This window comes from Dipteris shenzhenensis, chromosome 11 (genome assembly GCF_047967505.1).
Source record: "Dipteris shenzhenensis isolate YYH24624 ecotype China chromosome 11, Dip_SZ_1.0, whole genome shotgun sequence".
In the NCBI taxonomy this organism is placed as follows: Eukaryota; Viridiplantae; Streptophyta; class Polypodiopsida; order Gleicheniales; family Dipteridaceae; genus Dipteris; species Dipteris shenzhenensis.
This window is the reverse complement of record NC_141606.1, coordinates 15,840,628-15,861,964: the sequence shown is the minus strand read 5'-3', so window position 1 is coordinate 15,861,964 and position 21,337 is coordinate 15,840,628. Positions and strand designations below refer to the sequence as shown.

The following is a 21,337-nucleotide window of genomic DNA, read 5'->3' as shown; positions in this document are numbered from 1 at the left end:
TGCTAGAGAAAAGGGGAGCACAGTACCAGCATCATCTATAACATCAGCAACCGAGGTGACGCCTTTAAACAAGACAAAGTAGGAACGTCGAGGTTCGTGTAAAGCCAAGGGAGGCTTATAGACTTTCGACCAGTGAATGCTTTCAGATCTCAAAGATTTCCCAAGCAAAGATTGCCGTCCATTTCATTCCAGATGAGAAAGAACATGCTTCCAGTCAAGAAGCAAGCGAGAGACAAAAGGGCAGCCAGGAAAAGTGCCATCAGTGCAGCCAAAAAAGAAATCCCAATGATCGAGTTGTCAATGACCAAATGCAGAAATACTGATATGAGTGACTAGAGTCCTAATCATAAGAGCCCAAGGCAGCCTCTTCTAGGAGGACTGTATTTCTTGGAGTTTGGAGGGGTTCTCCCTTTTTCTCAGAGGTTTCTCTTGGATTGAGATGGCACTATCAGCCCCAATCCTTTCTTTTGGCTCTTGAGCTTTTCATGCATTGCATGGTGTATCCTGTATGGAGCTTGCTCTAACGGTTTTCTTTAATACTTAATAGAAGTCTCTTTTTGCAAAAAAAACGAACATATTAGAGATCACACAATCTTTAGGAAAGCATGATTTCAGACTTTTCTTCAAGATTTCTTCTGTTTTTTGTTCTCGTCTTGTGATGAAGTATCTTGTTGGGTTCAATTGTTCAATTGTAGCACAAAATGGAAACTAGATTTTCAGCTGACCAATTAGAGATTTTTTTGTTTGTTTGTTCCAGAAGCTAGAGAAAATGAAAGCTAGGCTTCTGTCTGAGCAAAATATTATTTCTTCTTTGAGAGAACAGCACGGGAAAATGGTTGCAGCAAGGCGCCAATATGCCAACCTAATGAAACTTTTTCAAGTAAGGATGAATTCATATATACAGCGGATAATTGTGTTAAAAAGGATGTGGATATCTGTACACTAGCAAGTTTGAAATCTGTTTAGTTAAAGGAATGGTGTGCAATAAATATGACTGGTAGAAAACTTGACATGAGGGTCACAAGGCAGTATAAGAATATCAGTAAGAAGCTGAGTACAATGGAGGCTAGGTCAGTGTGGACCATGGGTTTTGCAGCCACACTGCGTAAAAGTAACCAACAAGAGACACAAAAATCTGAATACTACTTAATGTGATTATGATGCTTACAGGTTACAGATACATGGACAGAAACAGAAAAACTCTTGAGAACATGATGCTCTTGGCCAAAAACAGAAGAGGGGTCTAAGAGTGGAAAGAACGAATCAAACCAATCGAAATGGCTGAATACGCCACCTGACCTTATCTGTAGTGGCCCACCCTATTAGTCGGCTACTGGCTCCTTTGATGCACATGACCAATCCAATATCATCATGATGGTTGGCCGAGGAGCACCATTCTCGTTGGTACATTGTTGCTCAGAATAGCATGGCTATTTAGTTGGTCAAACTAGATGCTTTGCTTGAAGTCTCAATTATAGCCTTTCAACATTAGTCTTTGAAGTTGTTCGCCTTCATTCATTGCTAGCACTCGATACCTTGGGTGACTTTGCCTCCTGGACTTTACAAAAATCAATTACTCAAACCGCTCATTTCATGATGGTGGGGCCTTGAACTGTGTGGTCCCTTATTGACATTCTATCCCCATATATGTAAGTTAATATACTTGATGATGACATCTGGAATACCCTCATGCAGCTGCTGCTTTGCCTTCTCATTTGCTTTTGGCTACCCCAACACAGTACTTGCAGACTGCCAAGTTGCAGACATTAAGGAGTCCCAGTTGAAGATTTGCAACAGCTCCTTTTGTTCTGATGAAAGCAGTAATTTCATGGGACTGATGATGATGGTGTAGCAGGGTCCTGACAATGGCTGAGTCTCTTTTACATAGGTACAACCCGTAGGGGAATTTAAATTGCCAGCACATTTACATGTATTTAATGAGTCTTTTTTCTGGCGGTTTTCATTCGTAAACTTGAGCAAATTTAGACAAGTTGCAGATTGGAAATCCCAACACTCTCGCTGTCAGGAGGGGGTTTTCTTTGGCAGACCTTATATTTTAAGAAAGTGGAGGAGGTTTTTGGGGGGTAAGGTCTTTGTTTCATGGAAGACTAGTGTACATGATCCTTTTGTCTCACATATTCCCGGACGTTGAGTTACGAAAGGGTGCCCCATTTGGGTGACTTCTCTAGACTTTCCTTTTCTATTGAAATGTCAGGTCTAGTATTCCTTCCTCTAGAGGAGGTTTACATAGTAGCTCCTAGGGTTTGTATGCAATTTGGGATGTGTCGAAACTGATCCTGAGTCCATTATTGTAGGTATGGAAAAGTGAGGTAAGACATGTGTGTCTTATTTGCAAATTTTCTCTATGCATGCCATATGTAGAAATGGACCAGCCATTTTCGCAAGGGATTGCCCTTTTAACTCCAAGGGATGGAGGGGCAATGAAAGGCATACAAATATGGCTATTTGACCCAAGGCACCCCCCTAAGGGTGCTGTCAAATCACAATCTTGTTGATGTAATAGTGACTACCTTCAAAAATTTCTCTTCAAACCCAAGGGTAGCTTGTTTATCGCAGGTACACACATAGCTTGTTGATCAGATGTATACATCCAGCTTTTTGAATCACATGTACAAAGCACACACGCGCGTGCGCACATGCATACATGCACATAAATAGTGTGTGTGTGTGTGCGCCATTGTCAGTGGGGGTCACACTTGCTAAACGTCGCATTGCACCATCCACATGTTTAAGATGTCAGGCTCCTTCAGAGACTGTTCTTCATTTGCTTTGGCACTGCCCGTGTTCTAGGATCCTCCTGAGGAGAATTTCAGATCATCTTCGGCTCCGTTTCCGGAGTCACAGATTTGGGAAACATTTTTGGCTCTTTGGCAGATTTATGAGGTCTTTGTCTCATACTCACTATTTCTCTCTTGGGTGAGATATTGGGCTCTTTGGACAATCTGGAGTGAGCATAATTTGGCATACTTGGGTCGGCAGATTCACAAGTCATATGAATATTTCCGAGCCTCATTGCGGCAATCCTTATATGATGCCTGCCATGAGGGTGATATGGATGCTTCTTGCATAGAGCTTTTCTTTTTATGTTTCTGATCTTTGGGATACTCTCCATTTCGGAGACCTCCCATCATGTAAATTTATGAGCATATAAATATACTGCACTGGATATTACCAAAAAAAAAAAGTGTGTGTTGCGCGCTTATGGGCATTGGCTCACTTATCCATGGAAAGTAGTACTTGGCAAGTTTCAAGGTAAAATACATGGCTGCCCTTTTTCTACTGCTTTGATTCAGGATTGGAAGCAAGTGCTCTCTCACATCAAATGGTCTCCCCATTCTTCTTCTATAGCTTCATCCCTTCTACTAGAAAGCCTTCACTGGAGTGCTGTTTTTGACTCCGTCTTGCTGTACAACAACCAGTTAGGGCTTACAATCTCATGAAGTTGGGCATTCGGTTCGTTGATGATGTGGTGGATACTCAAGGGCACATTCTCTCTTTTCCGGCAGCCTGTCAACAATACAATCTTGGGATGCATCATAGACCCATATGAAAAGCCATTACAGATCTATTACTCCCTTTTGTTCCGATTCCTCCATTGGCAGTAAGAGACAAGCTTCAAGATTGACATCTTCAGTCTTCAAGTCCAGGATTATCCTCTCAACCTTTGCATTTACTGACTTCCATACAGGCTTATAGATTGATATTACCTCCTCCATGGATTGCTCATCATGCAAATTCTGTTTGGCATTTGAATAAGTCTTTATCTTGGTGAAAAGCGACCTTGAAGTTAATATGGAAGCTGAAAATGCCATTAAAGCAGAGGCTTTTTTTTTGGAGATGCATTGTTGGTATTTTTCCGGTGGGAGTAAAATTGGCTCAAAGAAGGATCGCCTCTTCTCTTTTGTCCAAGATGTCATCATGCTTCTGAGAGTATTCAGCAATTATTGTGGTTTTGTCCATATTCCAGGGACCTTTTGGACATGATCTCTTATTTTTTATCTCTCAGATTTCCGGCACATAGGTTCTTGAGGTTTTTTTGGATATTTGGCAGATTACCAGCTACTTTGTCCCAGTACTCTCTTTTCTTTCATTGGATCAGATATTGGGCGTTGTGGACCCTATGCCTATAGCGTAATCATGCATTTCTAGGTTCTCCTTTTCAGCACCCCTATGAGTTCTTCCGGGCCTCATTGCGGCAGTCCTTATATGATGCCTTGCATGAGGAGGATCTGGATGTCTCTTGCATTGAGCTTTTCTTTTACTAGTTTCCGATGGATAGGGCATTGGCTCTTTTCTGGAGTCGTGCCCTTCTGTAAAATGATTGTTTCATAATATGTGTTCATAGTTTCACCCAAAAAAAAAGTGTGTGTGTGTTCACGCGCGTGCATGGAAGGTGGGACCATGTTTCTGCATCTCCTGGTCTCGTACAGCCCCTACACCTTGGCCTCGGGAAGGTCTCTTCTCAACACGCCATCAGTCCGCCATCCCTTGTGGGTTTTCTCCTGCGCGGGATCACCTCATGGCTCAGATTCTCTTTTAGACTGCTGCTCCCCCAATGGGATCTAGCTCCTTGCTTTTCTCCTACTGCTCTCCGCCTGGTGTGTGTGTGTGTGTGTGTGTGTGTGTGTGTGTGTGTGTGTGTGTGTGAGTGTGAGTGTGAGTGTGAGTGTGAGACCCTATGGACTTTATGGATGGAAAGAAATCATAGAGTCTTTGGTGATCCACTATTTTCATCCTTTCTTTTTTTCAAACGCTCTCTGCAACAATCATTCTACGATTGTTTTCAGACTCGTTTGATTGATCAGGATGTGTATACAGCTTATACTGAGATCTTTAGTTGAGTAGTAGCTACTTCGTTTTTAAAGTAACTATGAATGTAATTATTTTACAGCAATAAAAGATTTCTTCCCACAAAAAAAAAAAAAGTGAGTGTGAGTGTGTGTGTGTGTGTGTGATACCGTCCGCTGCAGTTTGCACATATTACTGTCTCTTCTCTTTATAAAGTTCTACTTCCTCCGCCATTTATCTCGCAAAAGGCAAATTAGCTTTGGCATCTTCATCGTCCTATGAAATGGTGGCAGAGACGTTTCAGACAGATTTGGCATTTTAAGATTCCTCTCCGTCAGCAGGTTTTCTTGTGGAGAGCTTTGTTGGGTGTTCTTCCTCATGGACAGCTCTTGGCACAACGACATATTGCTTCCTCTATTTGTTGCAAATGTCTAGCTCCGAGAGAGATTGTGCCTCATCTCTTTTGGCATTGTCCTTCCTCTCGTGCTTTCTTGCACTTCCTTGGGCAGATTTTGAGAGCTCGGTTTCCTCAGATTGCTTTTGGCAAGTTCTTCTGGCTTTTTGGTGTACATCCACCCACACAAGAGTTTGATTTCTTTTTTGTTTGGGTTCGGTACTGGGCACTCTGCACTCTCTCGAAGGATCGTAATCATAGGGTCTTTGGTGATCCTGTTTTTTCTACTCTCTCTTTCTTCAAACACTCTTTGCAGCAATCGCTTTTTGATTGCTTGCAATTTCATGTCTTTGATCATGATGTATATTTGTCTTATAGTGAGATTTTCTCTTGATGTATTATAGCTCTCCCTTTCTGGGATAGCTTCTTTGTAATATAATGACTCAAAGATTCCACACAAAAAAATCTCTGTGTGTGTGTGTGTGTGTGACAAGGCTAATCCGATTTGGTGTTTGCATCCTTCCGTCAAATGGTGGAGAAAAAGATTGAAACCGATTTGGCACTACTGGTCCCTCTATGACAACAGGTTGAGCCATGGCTACCAGCCCCTTGCCGGTTTTCAGCAGTGCTTCCTTGCCCACCTACAAATCTCCATCGGGCTTGCAGACCTGCTGATTGCCATACAACGTCCGCACTTCCTTGCCACGTAATCATACGGCTTCCGCTGTTGTCGGTTGTCTTTCCGTACGTTGTCGGTTGACTGTTCGTAGCCTGTTAGAACGTCCGTACGCTGTCAGGTCTTTTGTATGTTGTCCGTACACTGTCGGTTGTCCGTACGTTGTCAGTGCCCCGTATGCTGTATGTACTGCTGTCACGTGTCCGTACGCTCACAGCTGGCTGTCCGTACTTTTTCAGGCTGTCTGTACGCCGTCCGTACAGATTCTGTTGCTGATGTACCTGCTGTGCATTCCTCTTTGTAAAGCCTTGTTGCTTCCAAGCCTTCCAGATTGCTCCCTTTTCTATCAATTTTCTGTCCCTTTTTCATTCCGTACAGTTTCTCTTCAGTTCATACGGTTTTCTGTGTATTCTTAGGTGCCCTTGAGCCTCTCTGTTCTGTTGCTTCGTACTGTTGTCTGCATTTTCTTACTTCAGCCTCCTTGTATCTCCTTTTCCTTGACTCAAATGGCGATTATTCCTATGAGAAAACCTTTCACAAAGACAAATTGGTTTCCAACAAGAAACAAAAACAAGTGATGGATTCAGATGATTCCCTTCATGACTCTATTGAGGCTCAGCTTGTTTATGAGGTTATTCATGAAGGGTTTGAAGACAGCCGCAAGGGTTGGAAAGGTCCACTTCCCACCACTGGCATTATGGTGGAAGTGGATGATATATTTGATCCAGTTAAGTAGTATGCAAAACATGCCATTATTATTTTCTTCCCAGGACGGATGCCTGCTGCAGCAGATGTTGGGAATTGGTTGACTCGAACCTTGGGTGGTTCTTATGTAAAAAAAGTTAATTATGCAGCGAGGGGTTTTTTCCAGATCATCATAGTTGATGAGGAGCATCGTCAGGTTTTGCTGGAGCGCTCTCCTCTCTTCTATGGCCAGCAGATGGTCCATGTCTTTCCTTCGTCTCCCACCCGGGATTATCAGGCATCGTTGCCCTGTTTGGGTGGAAGTTGTGGATTTTCCTCAATGCTTTGTCTTCTCTTCTACCTAAAATTGCAGCTTCTGTCAAACAGTTTTTCTCTGTTCAAGACAAAGGCACAGCCCCGGCTGTCTCAAATGGTAATGCTTCTCTTCTTGTGCCTTTGTCCTCTCCACCTCGGGAAGGAACAAAATTTGATTGACGGATGGCAAACTCCTCGGAAAGTGATCTCCCCCAGGTGACCTTTGCCTTCTCGGAGTTGGAGTAGTGTATCCTCTCATGGGAAAACACCTGCTGAAAACTCTGCTGTTTGCTTGACCTGGGCTGCTGTGACTGCAAATCGGACCTTGTTTGCTGAAGAGGAAGTTGCTGCACTTTTGTCCCCTCCTTAGGCTGATGGTTCATCCTAGGGCAGAGGCCCGGACATTCTGGTGGAAATGCTGAGGTAGACAGCCCGTTAGTTGCTGTACATACCTTTCCCATGAGTGTAAATATGCTTGATTATCTGAAGTATGTAGTCTCAATGTACAGAGAATGTGTGATGGTCGCAAATGGAAACTAGTCTGGATGTATATCAGCCAATTGCAGCCTGATATAGTTGCTTTGCAAGAGCATAATCAGCATATGTATGCTGGTCAGATAGGCCATTTTGTTGGTTATGATATCTTCTATGTTGGAGAGCACTCCTTTTTTGGCTTGGCTTTTTTGGTAAAGCACGACCTTCCACCTGTTATGGCCCTCAATGATTGCCATGGTAGATGGATTATTGTTGAATGCCTTGTTCAAGGGGAAATTTTTGAAGTTGCATCGGTTTATGCCCCCCAATCTTCTCATGATAGAGCTTTGATCTGGGCTGCCATGCATAACTTTCCATGGCGACAACATGCCTTCATTTGTGTTGACTTTAATAATGCTCCTCAATCGGGTGACTTTAATAATGCCGAAGGCTTTTGCTGATTAATAATAGTTATCTGGAGCATGCTGACTTTAAATCCTTGGTCTCTGATGCTGTTCAGACTCTCTCGTCAGATACACATTGGTTTGGATTATGCCTGGCAGGCTTTTCTTGCTCGGATGTAAGCAGTTATTCGGGATTATGGCGAATTCTATATGCAAGCCACAAGGGAGATTGTAGCACATGCCAAATTTACTTGTCAGAGTTTGATTGATGCTCATCTTCGCCCTTTGTCTTCACAGAATAGCTTGCTCTTATGTCAGGCTCAATTCTCTCTTCAGTCCAATGATCGCAGAAAGCTTGCTAAATGGGAAACCCGATCTAGACAACGGGCTTTTTTGGATAAGCGCTACTCTTCCAAGCAATTTTTTAAGAGCTTACACTACAAAAGACAGGCTGCCAATATTTGTCGGATCTGGATGCGTGATGGTTCTTGGTCATCATCTCGTTCAGAGCTTGCTGATTTATGGGTGCAGCACTTCTCCACTCATTTTTGGCATGTGGATACTCTTTCTCCTCGGGTCATGTCTGCTTGTCAGCTTCTTTTGCAGGATGTTCATCCAATTCTGTCTGATGCTCAGGCTTTGGAACTTGAACATCCCTTCACTGAAAGGGAATTTTCTGATGCATTGAGATCCTGTGATAGATGGAAATCTCCAGGATGGGATGGTCTCACTGTTGAATTCTTTCTTGCTTTCTGTGATCTTCTTAAATCCACCTTGCTGCAAATGGTAAATGCAACATGGCAAAATCAGCAAATGCCTGTCTAATGGAAAAAGGGTCTTCTCAAGCAGATTCCAAAGAAGCAGCTATGTGATTCACTTGGTGATTGGAGGCCAATCACGCTCGTGCGAGTCAATTATAAGATCATTGCCAAAAGGGTGGTTGATCATATTAAAGGTTATTTGCATGATGGGTTGCATCCCTCCCAATATGGCTTTGTTCCACGTCGCCATATCACAGATAACATTGCCAATGCTTATATTGGGATTGAATATGCCAAATACATGTAGCAGGGTATTCTACTCTTGCAGGTAGATATTGCAAAAGCCTTTGACACAGTTCAATGGGATTTCATATCGCAAACTATGTGAGTTTTGGGGTTTGGACAAAAAATGCAGCTGGTTATTTACTGGCTTACAAAGATAGCGATGCGGCTTGCATTCTTTCGGGGGATATCTCTCATGAGTGGACTCTTCGTTGTTCGGTCCCGCCAGGGATGCCCTCTTAGTGCTTTACTGTATGCCATTACTACTCATCCTATGTTGCAATATATTGATCATCTTGTGGCTACAGGATCACTTCATGGCTTGGAATTGGATGCTAATCGCAGCATGGTTGCTCAAGCTTATGCTGATGATTCTTTCTTTACCTCGAAGAATACGCCCCATGATCTTGGTGCCTTGATGCAGGCCCTCTCTGTTTATAGTTGGGCAGCTGGTCCTCATGTTAATTTTCAGAAGTCTAAGATGCTCCCTTTGCATCCTAAAGACTGGCATAGTCTCTTATGGCACGGGGATATCATTCCATCTAGTTTGTTCGTCATCTTGGTTACCCTTTGGGGTGCGAACTCACTTACCGACAACAGTGATTGGGTTTTAGCTAAGCTTTGGAAAAAGCTTGAGTATTGGAAACTAGCAACCTGGCCTTTGCACGTTCGTCTTCGAATAGTGCAGTCTTTCCTTGTTGCATATATTCAATTTTACTTGCCATTGATCATGTTCATTAAGGCAGATCTTACATCTTTCATGTCTGTCTTTATGGAAATCTTCTGGCAATCCAAACATGGCAGAAAAAGTCTCAGGCTACTTTCGATGCATCACATTTGTTCTCCCAAGATGCATGGTGGATTGAACATCACGGATATTCAGGTGCATATCCTTGCACACAGGGGGAAAATGTTGCTGCAATTTCTGCAAGGTGATCAGCCTTAGGTTCTTATGGTTAGATCTCTGGTCACCCATATCAGTATTTCTACGTTTGGTCATTGGCAACTCGATCAATGGGATTTTGTTTTTGGCTGCACTGATGGCACTTTGCCTGGCTGTCCTTTTGTCTCCTACCTGCTTCTTGACTGGAAGCATGTTCTTTCTCATCTGGAATGGAATGGTCGGCAGTCTTTGCTTGGGAATTCTTTGAGAGATGAAAGCATTCAATGGTCGAAAGTCAGTCAGCCTCCCCTGGCTTTACAGGAACCTCGACGTTCCTACTTTGTCTAGTTTAAAGGCATCACCTCGGTTGCTGATGTTATTGATGATGCTGGTACGATGCTCTCTTTTTCTCTGGTAGCCACCAGATATGGATTGGGCTCTCATTATCGTCCTTTGTGGGGCAACAAATTACTTCTATGCTTTCGCCTTTTGTTCCGATTCCTTCTTTGGAAATCCAAGATCAGCTGGAAGACTGGACTTTGAGTTCTCTAGGGTCCTCTTCTCGTCGTTTTAGGCTATCTCAGATTACTGTGTCTACATTGTATAAAATCCTTTTGCCTCAACCTTGGGTTTTAGAGAGAGGTGATTCTGTTTGGCCAATGCATCGCCCAGCCAAGTGGTGGAGGAAAAGATTACAGTAACTTTGGGCCTATAAAGTACCGCTTCGGCAACAGGTTTTCTTTTGGCGAGTTCTTTTGGAAGTGTTTCCATCTGGACAGCTATTGGCTCATCGACACATTGCTCTCGCACTTTGCCACTGATTTTCTACTTCTTCGGAGACTGTGCCTCACTTGCTTTGGCATTGTCCATGCTCTCGTGAGTTTTTTGATTTGCTTTGACAGCGCCTACAAGCGGGATTCCCATCTGTTCCTTTTGGAAAGTTTTTCTGGCTATTTTGGGTTTCATCCATCGAGACCGGAGTTTCATCTTTTCTTCGTTTGGTTTCGCTACTGGGCACTATGGACTTTATGGACATATAGGAATTGTAAAGTCTTTGGTGATCCTACTTTCTCTTAGTTTGGCTTTTCCAGGCATTCTCTGTAGCAATCTTTATTCGATTGCTTGCAAACATGCTGCATAGATCATGAGGTCTTTTTGGCATAGACTGAAATTTTCAATTGATGTAATTGTAGCACCTTCTTTTGAGGTTGCTACTCATGTAATATAATCAATCAAAGATTTCACCTTACAAAAAAGTGTGTGTGTGTGTGTGTGTAGGTGGAGTAACAGTAGAATATGGAAGTACAATCACTCTTGTGTTAAAGGAACTCTGATACAACCAAGCCGCTTTTGCTTGAAGTGTTCACTCTATAACCAATTTCTACCCTAGCAAGCCAGGTGAGAGGGAGAGCGTGAACTCTACAGACGTCTGTGTGTGTGTGTGAGTGTGGTGTGTATGTGTGTGTTTGGTAGCCTTGGAGGAGACCTGCTTGCAGCCAGTACCCTGCGCACGCTTTGTTCAGGGCTTCCTGCACGCTTTCTTGGTTCCCGCGCCAACCCACGTGCTCTCACACTGCAACTGCTCGTCTGTAGTCTCCTGTTTTTTTCCGTACAAAATCCGTTTTCTGCCCAAAAAATATGTACGCAAATTCATAATGTGTCAGAAAATCCGTACGGAAATCCGTAGTGTCAGAAAATTCGTACGGAAATCCGTACAGTTTCAGAATTTCCGCACAAAAATCCGTACCTTGTCACAATTTCCGTACAAAAATCCGTACGGTGTCAGAATTCCGTACAGTTCCTGCTGTCTATACCGTTCCTGCTGTCCGTACTACCCGTACTGTTCCTGCTGTTAGTCTGTCCTCTTTGTAAAGCCTTTCTGCTTCCAAGCCTTCTCAAATGGCGGATTAATCCTATGAGAAAACCTTTCACAAAGACAAGTTGGTTTCTAACAAGAAACAAAAACAGGTTATGGATTCGGATGCTTCCCTTCATTACTCTATTGAGGCTCAGCTTGTTTATGAGGTTATGCATGAAGGGTTTGAAGACACCCGCAAGGGTTGGAAAGATCCATTTTCCACTACTGGCATTATGGTGGAAGTGGATGATATATTTGATCCAGTTAAGGAGTATGCAAAACATGCCATTATAATTTTCTTCCCAGGACGGATGCCTGCTGCAGCAGATGTTGGGAATTGGTTGACTCGAACCCTGGGTGGTTCTTATGTCAAAAAAGCTCATTATGTAGCGAGGGTTTTTTTTGAGATCATCATGGCTGATGAGGAGCACCGTCAGGTTTTGCTGGAGCACTCTCCTCTCTTCTATGGCTAGCAGATGGTCCATGTCCTACCTTGGACCCACTACCTTGGACCCACTCGAGATTATCAGGCATTGATTCGGCATCGTTACCCTGTTTGGGTGAAAGTTGTGGATTTTCCTCAATGCTTGTCTTCTCTTCTACCTAAAATTGCAGCTTCCTGCATTGTATAAAATCCTTTTGCCTTAACCTTGGGTTTCAGAGAGAGGTGATTCTGTTTGTCCAATGCATCGCCCATCCAAGTGGTGGAGGAAAAGATTATAGCAACTTTGGGCCTATAAAGTACCGCTTCGGCAACAGGTTTTCTTTTAGCGAGTTCTTTTGGGAGTGTTTCCATGTGGACAACTATTGGCTCATCGACACATTACTCCTGCACTTTGTCACAGATGTTCTGCTTCTTCGGAGACTGTGCCTCACTTGTTTCGGCATTGTCCGTGCTCTCGTGAGTTTTTTGATTTGCTTCGACAACGCCTACGAGCGACATTCCCATCTGTTTCGTTTGGGAAGTTCTTCTGGCTATTTGGGTTTCATCCCAGACCAGAGTTTCATCTTTTCTTCGTTTGGATTTGCTACTGGGCACTATGGTCTTTATGGACATATAGGAATTGTAAAGTCTTTGGTGATCCTACTTTCTCTCAGTTTGGCTTTTTCAGGCGTTCTCTGTAGCAATCTTTATTCAATTGCTTGCAGACCCGTTGCATAGATCATGAGGTCTTTGCTACTCATGTGATATAATCAAAGATTTCACCCAAAAAAAAAAAAGTGTGTGTGTAGGTGGTGTGTGAGGAGTGATGGAGCAAATCTGCTTGCAGCCAACACCCTGCGCGCCCTTTGTTTAGGGCTTCTTGCACTCTTTCTTGGTTCTTGCACCAGCCCATGAGCTCGCGCTACAACTGCTCGTTCGTACTCTCCCTTTTTATCTGTACTGTGACAAAATCCGTACTGTTAGGAAATCCATACGGAATTCCGTACTGTGTTAGAAATTTCGTACGAATTTCCATACTGTGTCCGAAATTTCGTGCAAGAATCCGTACTGTGTCAGAATTTCCGTGCAAAAACCTGTACTGTGCCAGAATTTCCGTACGAAAATTTCGTATAGTTTCTGCTCTCCGTACTGTTCCTCCTATCTGTATTATTCTTGCTCTCCGTACTGTTCCTGCTGTCAGTCTGTCCTCTTGGTAAAGCCTTTCTGCTTCCAAGTCTTCCATTTTGTTTCTTGTTTTTCCTTTTCCTTGACTCACATGGCGGATTATTCCTATGAGAAAACCTTTCACAAAGACAAGTTGGTTTCCAACAAGAAACAAAAACAGGTTATGGATTTTGGTGAAAATGTGTAAAAATGACGGACTTATAAACCATGGACATTACAACAACAAAATGACATGGTGGGGAACATGTGTAAAAATGAAGGAGTAGGGAATCGTGATTCCCTTCATGACTCTTCTGAGGCTCAGCTTGTTTATGAGGTTATGCATGAAGGGTTTGAAGACACCCGCAAGGGTTGGAAAGATCCACTTTCCACCACTGGCATTATGGTGGAAGTGGATGATATCTTTGATCCAGTTAAGGAGTATGCAAAACATGCCATTATAATTTTCTTCCCAGAAGGGATGTCTGCTGCAGCAGATGTTGGGAATTGGTTGACTCGAACCTTGGGTGGTTCTTATGTCAAAAAAGTTAATTATGCAGCGAGGGGTTTTTTCCAGATCATCATAGTTGATGAGGAGCACCGTCAGGTTTTGCTGGAGCGCTCTCCTCTCTTCTATGGTCAGCAGATGGTCCATGTCTTTCCTTGGTCTCCCACCTGGGATTATCAGGCATTGATTCAGCATCGTTGCCCTGTTTGGGTGGAAGTTGTGGATTTTCCTCAATGCTTGTCTTCTCTTCTACCTAAAATTGCAGGTTCCCTAGGTAAGGTGGTATGTCCACCGCGACCCAATGGAAATTTGAATCGCTTCTGCATTTTATGGGACACAGATCATCCCACTCCAGCTTCATATTCGGTTACTGTGAATAATGTTTCCATGGGGAGTGCCTTTTACAAGCTCAAGTAGGGGCTGTTTGCAGGTGCTTGCTTTGAATGCAAGCAATTTGGGAACATGGCTTCACAATGCCCTTCTCGAGCTCCACGGATGCCAGCGCAAGCTGAAATGGTCAGCCTTTGAATAAGAATACAAATGCCTCTTCTGTGGTAAAAAACAAAGGGGTCAAATAGTTTTTCTCTGTTCAAGACAAAGGCAAAGCCCCGGCTGTCTGAAATGGTAATGCTTCTCTTCTTGTGCCTTTGTGCTCTCCACCTCAGGGGAAGGCAAAAAATTTAACTGACAGATGGCAAACTCCTCGCAAAGTGATCTCCCCTAGGCGACCTTTGCCTTCTCGGAGTTGGAGTAGTGCATCCTCTCATGGGAAAACACCCGTTGACAACTCTGGTGTTGGCTTGACTTGGGCTGCTGTGATTGCAAATCGGGCCTTGTTTCTTGAAGGGGAAGTTTCTGCACTTTTGTCCTCTCCTCAGGCTGATGCTTCATCCCAAGGCAGAGGTCCAGACATTGAGGTGGAACTGTCGACATAGACAGCCTGTTAGTTGGGTATTCCTGATAACAAGGATATGTAACAAAAGTTTTAATATCTCTAACCAGTGGATACCTTCCAATTTCAAGTTTCTGCATATAATTAGAAAAGAGAAGAAAATTCAGATTGGCATCGACCTTGTGTCTTGCTATCCCAAATCCTATGTTATTGAGTGAAGCCCTTCATCCCTTCACTAAAGAGGATGAGCCTTGTGGATTGGTATGCTTAAGAAAAAGGGTGATTTATCTTGAATAATAGTTAATATATCACCAAGGTTTGTTATTTGTGCTGCTGACTTTTTTTTAATCTTGAAAGACTAATTACAGAGTAGAAATGCCTGTTTTAGTTTTTATGTCACTAATACATGCTGTGCATTATGTCAGGAAGAGTGTGCAAAGAATGAGAAATTACGATCTGCTGCTATGCAGATTACTTCTGGTGGGTGATTTGAGAAGTGTCATCAAGGTTTGGCCTTCAACTCGCATTATGCGCATGCCTTGTCCTGTTTTGAAGTTTTAGCTTTCCACTAAGCATTTGTGGGCTGTAACATATTGGAACCTGAGAGAATGTTGAATTGCTCTAGCTGTATTTCTGGTTTCTTCGATGTTAACATATTTGGATCCTTGGACATGTCTTGATGCACACGGAAGGGTAAGTTGTGAGCATGATAAGCTTCAGATTTAGGCTTGTTCATGGGATTGCTCCATGAAATGTGTATGTATTACACATTGCGTGCTGTGCTGTTGGCACAGTTTATATCATACCCACTGGGACTGGAGAAGAGGCTTAGGGCGAGCAGAGAGGCTTGACTATAAGAACATATTGGACTGGCTTACTGTTATAGGAATCCACTGGACATAGATGTTAATAAATCAATTTGTAATACTGAACTCTGGGGGGAGAATAAAGTTGAATCCATGTAGGAAGCTCCCAGAATTTACAACAAAACTACCCTCTTTTATATGCTAAACCTTTTATTCATTATTCTCAAAGGAGTTCTTCATTGAAGCCTCCACTTCTGATCAAGAATGAATACTTTTGCCCATGGTTAGTTCACCTTTAAGACCTTGGATTAATGCATCCATCGAATTGGTTAAATCCTGCAATCACAATTTGTAAAACTACATCCATTCAAAATTGATGAGTTTTCTTGATTGCTCTTGCAGATGTAGAAAACTCTGAAATTGGAAATGAATGAGTTTGTAATAATTCTAGATGCTTTGTATGACAATCCTAAACATATTCAAAGTGATCATGCATGCTGTAAGGATGATCTAAGTTCCCCTTTGTTTGGAAAGACCCAATGCAGAAAATGGCAAAGAAAAAGCTCTTGTATCACACAAATTCACTCAAACCTCCACTTTGTGATGGCAATGTCCCATTTGAGATTTTTCAAATAAATTGAGTTGCCTGTCCGTGGATGGTCATATTAGATTGTCTTTTTAAGTTCACATTGCATTCATTAAGTTGTGTATCAGGTAATTAAAGCAAGCAGCATCTTTTCCACATACAAAGTAATGATAAGAAGCATTCCCCATCTACTTCTTCATATATTGGCTTGATCATTATATATTTGTCTTCTCCCTTAGTGAAGGAAAATTTGCATCAATATTAAGAGTACATAGCTCTTGAAGCTTGTTCACATACAAGGCTTTCCTTGAAAGGTTTGGTTTCTTATAGCGAGGGGACTACTAAGATTAAGAAACAACTCAATTGCAAGTCCAATGTCATTTTCTTTAAAAAAACCTTCACATTGACCAAAGCAGTAGATCATGTCTATTGAAACCTTATCAGATTATTATCCAAACCACCATAAAATCCAGATTTTAGAATAGCTTCCAACTTAGAATATTTATATTCAAGCAAAAATCACTTACGTGTGCTAGGCATATAATGATTGGTTTGTACTTCGTTAGAGATAATAAACCACCTCTGGTTATGTCCATTCAAGATAGCTTTAACCATGAAAATGTATGGCTTAAGGCCACCCATGGATGCTCACTATATTTTAAGGCTTAGAAGAAAACCTCCCTAATATCCATTTTACAAACCACATATGGAGGACAATAGCTTCATATGCCCACCAAATAGGAGCAAGATGGCTACAAACAACTAAATGAGTTCATTCATGAGCTTCTACAAACAATAGAATTAGTTTACTAATGAGTTGATTGGGATATTGGTTGTAGGAGGTAGGGCGACGTGCGATCCCCCTAGCCACTTTGAAGGTTCCTTAGAAGTGTGGGCAAAGTTGATGAGAGTAGTGGAGAAAACCGATGTGGTGCTCTAGTTGCTCCCATGTGTGAAGGGGAGTTTTTTTGGAGAAAAATCTCAACGACCTGTGTGTCTATTGATAGGTGCATCACAAGGACATTTGTCCCCAAATGTGGAACCATCTCCTCATATCCATCATTCAACCAGGTTGGAGGAACTTACTCTCAGTTGTCTTTTGCTCTCATGTGTCTTTTGGGAGTAGGTGTTCGCTTCCCATGCGACGAATGGGAGGCAATTGTGTGGTAGCTTGGTGACTTTGGCTAGTTATGTATCGCTCTCTCCATGCAACAGAGCTCCAAGGGACCGATCTTTAGGAGCGACAGAGTAAGGATTGGTTTTCTTGACTCCTACGAGCTTGTGAGAAATTACTTTTGGATTTTGTCAATCCACCCAAAGGTGGAGATAATCAAAGATGGTATCATAGAGCTTAGCAACAACGATGGACCTGATCATGATTGTATGATAGTTTCCAATATTTCATGTGTCCCCCCCTTCGTGTATGGGGATTCATCCAATTGCTTGTCCAATCTATTGGGAATCATTTACTATTGTTACATTTACATGTTGCGTGTCCAATTAATTGCCTTTTGAACTTGCCCATTTAATTAGTTTCGCTTGTATATCTTGAAAGTCATTTGCCTTGTTGTTGGCCATCTTGTGGAGTTCCCCCTTGACATCGTGATTGGTTAAGGAACTATCAAAAGACATGAAGGAATCTAACCTTGGCGTGTTTGACCCATCTAGGTTCTCATGTAAACCTTTGGGGTGGCCGTTCATACATAAAAGTTGATGAGCCCTTCTTGCTTGCATTAACGAGAGAAAAAGGAAGAATAGAATTCAGTAAAGTCTTCGAAAGACTAAAAGACCTATGAGACAAAAAAGACCAAATACAATGAGTTAAAGGGCTAGAGCCTCTTAGTAGGCATCTGTACCCAAGTCAAATACAAACATAAACACTAGTACAAAGTGTTTGAGCCCATGAAGAGGATGGGAAATTCAATGTGGCATCGTTGCAATGGTGCTTAGTATGATGTATGGTACTAAGTTCATCGGGCGGCGAAGAATTGGTAAGCGATCCTTGGTTGAGAGAGGCTTTGGGGGTAGTTGGTGATATGGCGGCACGAAACTAGAGCATTGACATTAGTCAATCTGCATGGTCTATTACTGCAGTCTCCTAGTCATGGCCCTTTCCTAGACAAGTGCCATTGTCAAGTGTGCACTTGGTCTGACGAGCATGGCAGAAAGATCGCAAGCCTAAGTTGTGCATCAACACGCTGACAGGCGAGTGATCTCTGTAGAAGATGAGCTTCACAGGAAGCTTAGGGGCTAACGAGGTCTTGTATGTTTGTAGTTGTATGAGATTTTCTCGAATAATCTAGTCAGCTTTGTGATAAGTGGAATAGAGGGGGCCTCGGGGCTATACATGTCATGGAGTCCCAGGCTCTTTAACATTTTGCATGTACAGCTTTGAGTGCCCTTAGGTGCTAATGTTACGGATGCAGGTTTAGCATTGCCGAAGGTCGAGGAACCATACTCCCTGACTTAGTGCAGGTATGTGTGCACCTTGAATGTTGTCACCAAACATAGTCAAAATGATCTGGTGTGGAACTTGCTATGGATCATAGGTGACTATTGTCATGGACTTGGAGCCTCTCCATTGCAACCCAATCTACCTTTGAGACATCAGGCCCCCAGCAAGTACCGCCATACATGCCTGTTGGATGGACCAAGGATTCAAAGAGAAGGCTTGCTATTGGATCTTAGAAATGAGAGTGATAGAACCAACACTCAAGCATAGCAAACATGGCATATCCCCTTGTCAGTCAAGCGGCTTGTATCGTTGGTCTCGTCGTCGTGAAAATGGAGTGAGAGCAAAGAACTCCCAAGTATATGTAGGAAGCAGTGACCTCCACTGGTAATGCTTCCAGGGTGAATTGTTCTCTATGCATGGTTGCTCTGGATATATTAAAGACCATAACCTTGGTTTTACCAAGGGTGAGCTTCAAATCACGTGTCTCATAAAATGTATGGAGTGCATCCAAGTCTCACGAGAGGCCCTCGATTGAAGTGGAGAGTAAGACCACATTGTCTACAGATAGGAGAATTCAATTCAAGGAGTTGGAGAGGAGAATTTGAACCAAGGAGTCGGGGAGAGAGGAGCCTGCCCCTCCTAGTGTTCCACTGAGGTCTCAAGCTCATCGATGTAGTGGCCAAGTAGAGTTGATGTCAGTGGACAACCCTGTTTGAGCCCGATAGAGCTTCTGATGTCCTCTGTTGACCCTATAGCCATTCGAACGTTGCTTGACACCCTCTCAAATAGTGCTAGGACTACCCATATGATCTCCTAAGTGTACCCTAGATCTTGCAAACATCTATGAGGTGTTGCTTTTGACATTGCATCACTTGGAAAACTCCACAAAGTAGCAATACACTCTTCATCTTCGTGCTCTAGCCTCCTCAATGACAGCTTGGAGTGTGAGGATGTCATCTATATTATTTGTCCATCAACTCTGAGCCCGTGGAGCTCAGCAAAATAACCAACCTGTGTATTGAGCTCTAAGGTGTAGTTCTTGGACATGACATGCCCAATCGTAATGGTCTTGTAGTTTTTTGGGCTCATGGAATCCCCTTCCTCATGAATGGGAGTGATGGTGATAAGGGTCCAGGTATGGGGGAAATCAGTGCAGACCACTTTCCCACTATGGGTCTTGATTGCATTGTCTGTCCCATGATCATTGGTCCATGTCATCGATGGAAAAAATCAGTGATCGTCCTCTGGCTAGGCTCCATCAAGAACTCCGAATGTCATCTTGGCACTATGAGCAATTGATCTTTATGTCATGGGGCCTTTAGGAAAGTTGCCATACATCTTTGATTGGTGGGTATATCAAAAAGCTAAGAGTGGTCTAAATCCATCCTTGAGTATGTAGTGTCGCCCTTGGATAGTACATCGGGGATCTAAAGGCAAAATGCTCCTCTGACTCAAAGTCTTACATGTGCATAATGTGCAAGGCTATCTTTTATAGGGAATGCCCTCTACATGTCCTGACTCAATGGGCCGTGAGTGCGAGGGCACTTGAAATCGCCTATTGAGGTCCTTAGAGCATGTGGGAGATGGGTCGGGTATTACTAGGGGATCATTGAAACGGCCAATTGAGATGTGTAGGCAATGATCTGGATAGAAGTTGAGCTTTGCTAAAAGGTCACAGTGCAGTAATTGGGTATTGTATGTGTGAAGTTGTACGAGATCCTCTTTGATGATGTGGTTTGCCTCATGATAGATAAGCAAGACCGATGGGGTCTTCAAGTACTGGAAAGGTGGTAGTCTATTAATGTGGAGTCCAATGCATGCAAACCATTTTTTTTCAAATAGAAATCTATTAATATGGAGTCCAACGCATGCAGACCATTTGCGTGTCCGAGCATACCAACTCCTCCAGTCTCCCTCTATCACTAATGCCATAGACAAGGACAAGACCAAATCCAAGCTGCTTATTCAATTCTAATGTCATGGAACTGAAGTCTTTGATTCTACGAAGGTACATGACCACTTGAAAGGCTACATCATGCTAAAGGGGAGTAGCTCTTAGCTTCACGAGAGGATTTGATGTCGGACTAATTGGTTACAATTGATCATTCATGCAACAATAATGTAGATAGCCTCTATATCTGGAACGACCTTGCCTCTATTTGTTTGGGTCCCAAAAGGGCTACCATACATATCAGCTTAAAGAGACTTAGTCTTGGGATCTTGAAAGTGCGATTGGAATCACTGTCGCTCAAGTTAGGTGAGTGTAGCATATCCTTTGCTCAATCTAACCTACATAGTTGGTCTCACCATGAAGATCCGCCCTGAGAAGAGCAGTCCCATGTAGCTATAGGATGCGACAATCTCAATCAAAGGTGAGTTTCTCTTGATGTGTTACTACCTAGGACATCTTGAGGATCATAACCTTCATTTTCTCAAGGTTGACCCTGAAATTTTCTCACAAAGGTCTAGAGTGCATCAAAATGTTGCTAGAGTCCCTCTACAAGAGAGGAGAGTAAGACCACATCATTTGCATTTAAGAGAATCAAAACAAGAGATCCGGCTAATGGTTATTTGGTGTCACCTAGTATCTCAATGGTGATTTGGTGCCACCTAGCGTCACCTGGTGTCTCAATGAATGACCCAAGACCATCAATTTATCATCTAACCGAGTTAGTGAGAAAGAACATCCTTGTTTGCCGCAATCATCCTCATGACCTCCTTTGTCTACCTATTTGCCATCCAAACTTTACTTGATTACTTGCTCATAGTGTCACGACGACTGGCCATGCAATGCCTTGACTCTATCATAAGTCTCGCAGATGTCTAAAAAGTTACAGGGATACTCTTCTTTGATTGATCCTTTGGGTCCATGTCATAATTCTCCCTCAGCATACTGGAATCTATAGAGCCCATCCATTGGCTTTCCTCAAAACGGCCCTCATGTGAGTGACTCTTGCAAGCT

General features: G+C 42.8%; 1 protein-coding gene across 1 annotated transcript in view; it reads left to right on the top strand.

Moving 5' to 3' along the window:
• The window catches only part of LOC147896672 (paramyosin-like protein), a 157,080-nt gene extending 141,383 nt beyond the window's left edge, over positions 1 to 15,697 (top strand). The window contains exons 16-17 of the mRNA XM_087381551.1: positions 758 to 880; positions 14,954 to 15,697. Coding sequence (XP_087237677.1) covers positions 758 to 880; positions 14,954 to 15,016 — 186 coding nt within the window. The 3' untranslated portion in view covers positions 15,017 to 15,697. The remainder of the gene's footprint in view (positions 1 to 757; positions 881 to 14,953) is intronic.
• The last annotated feature ends 5,640 nt before the right edge of the window (positions 15,698 to 21,337 follow it).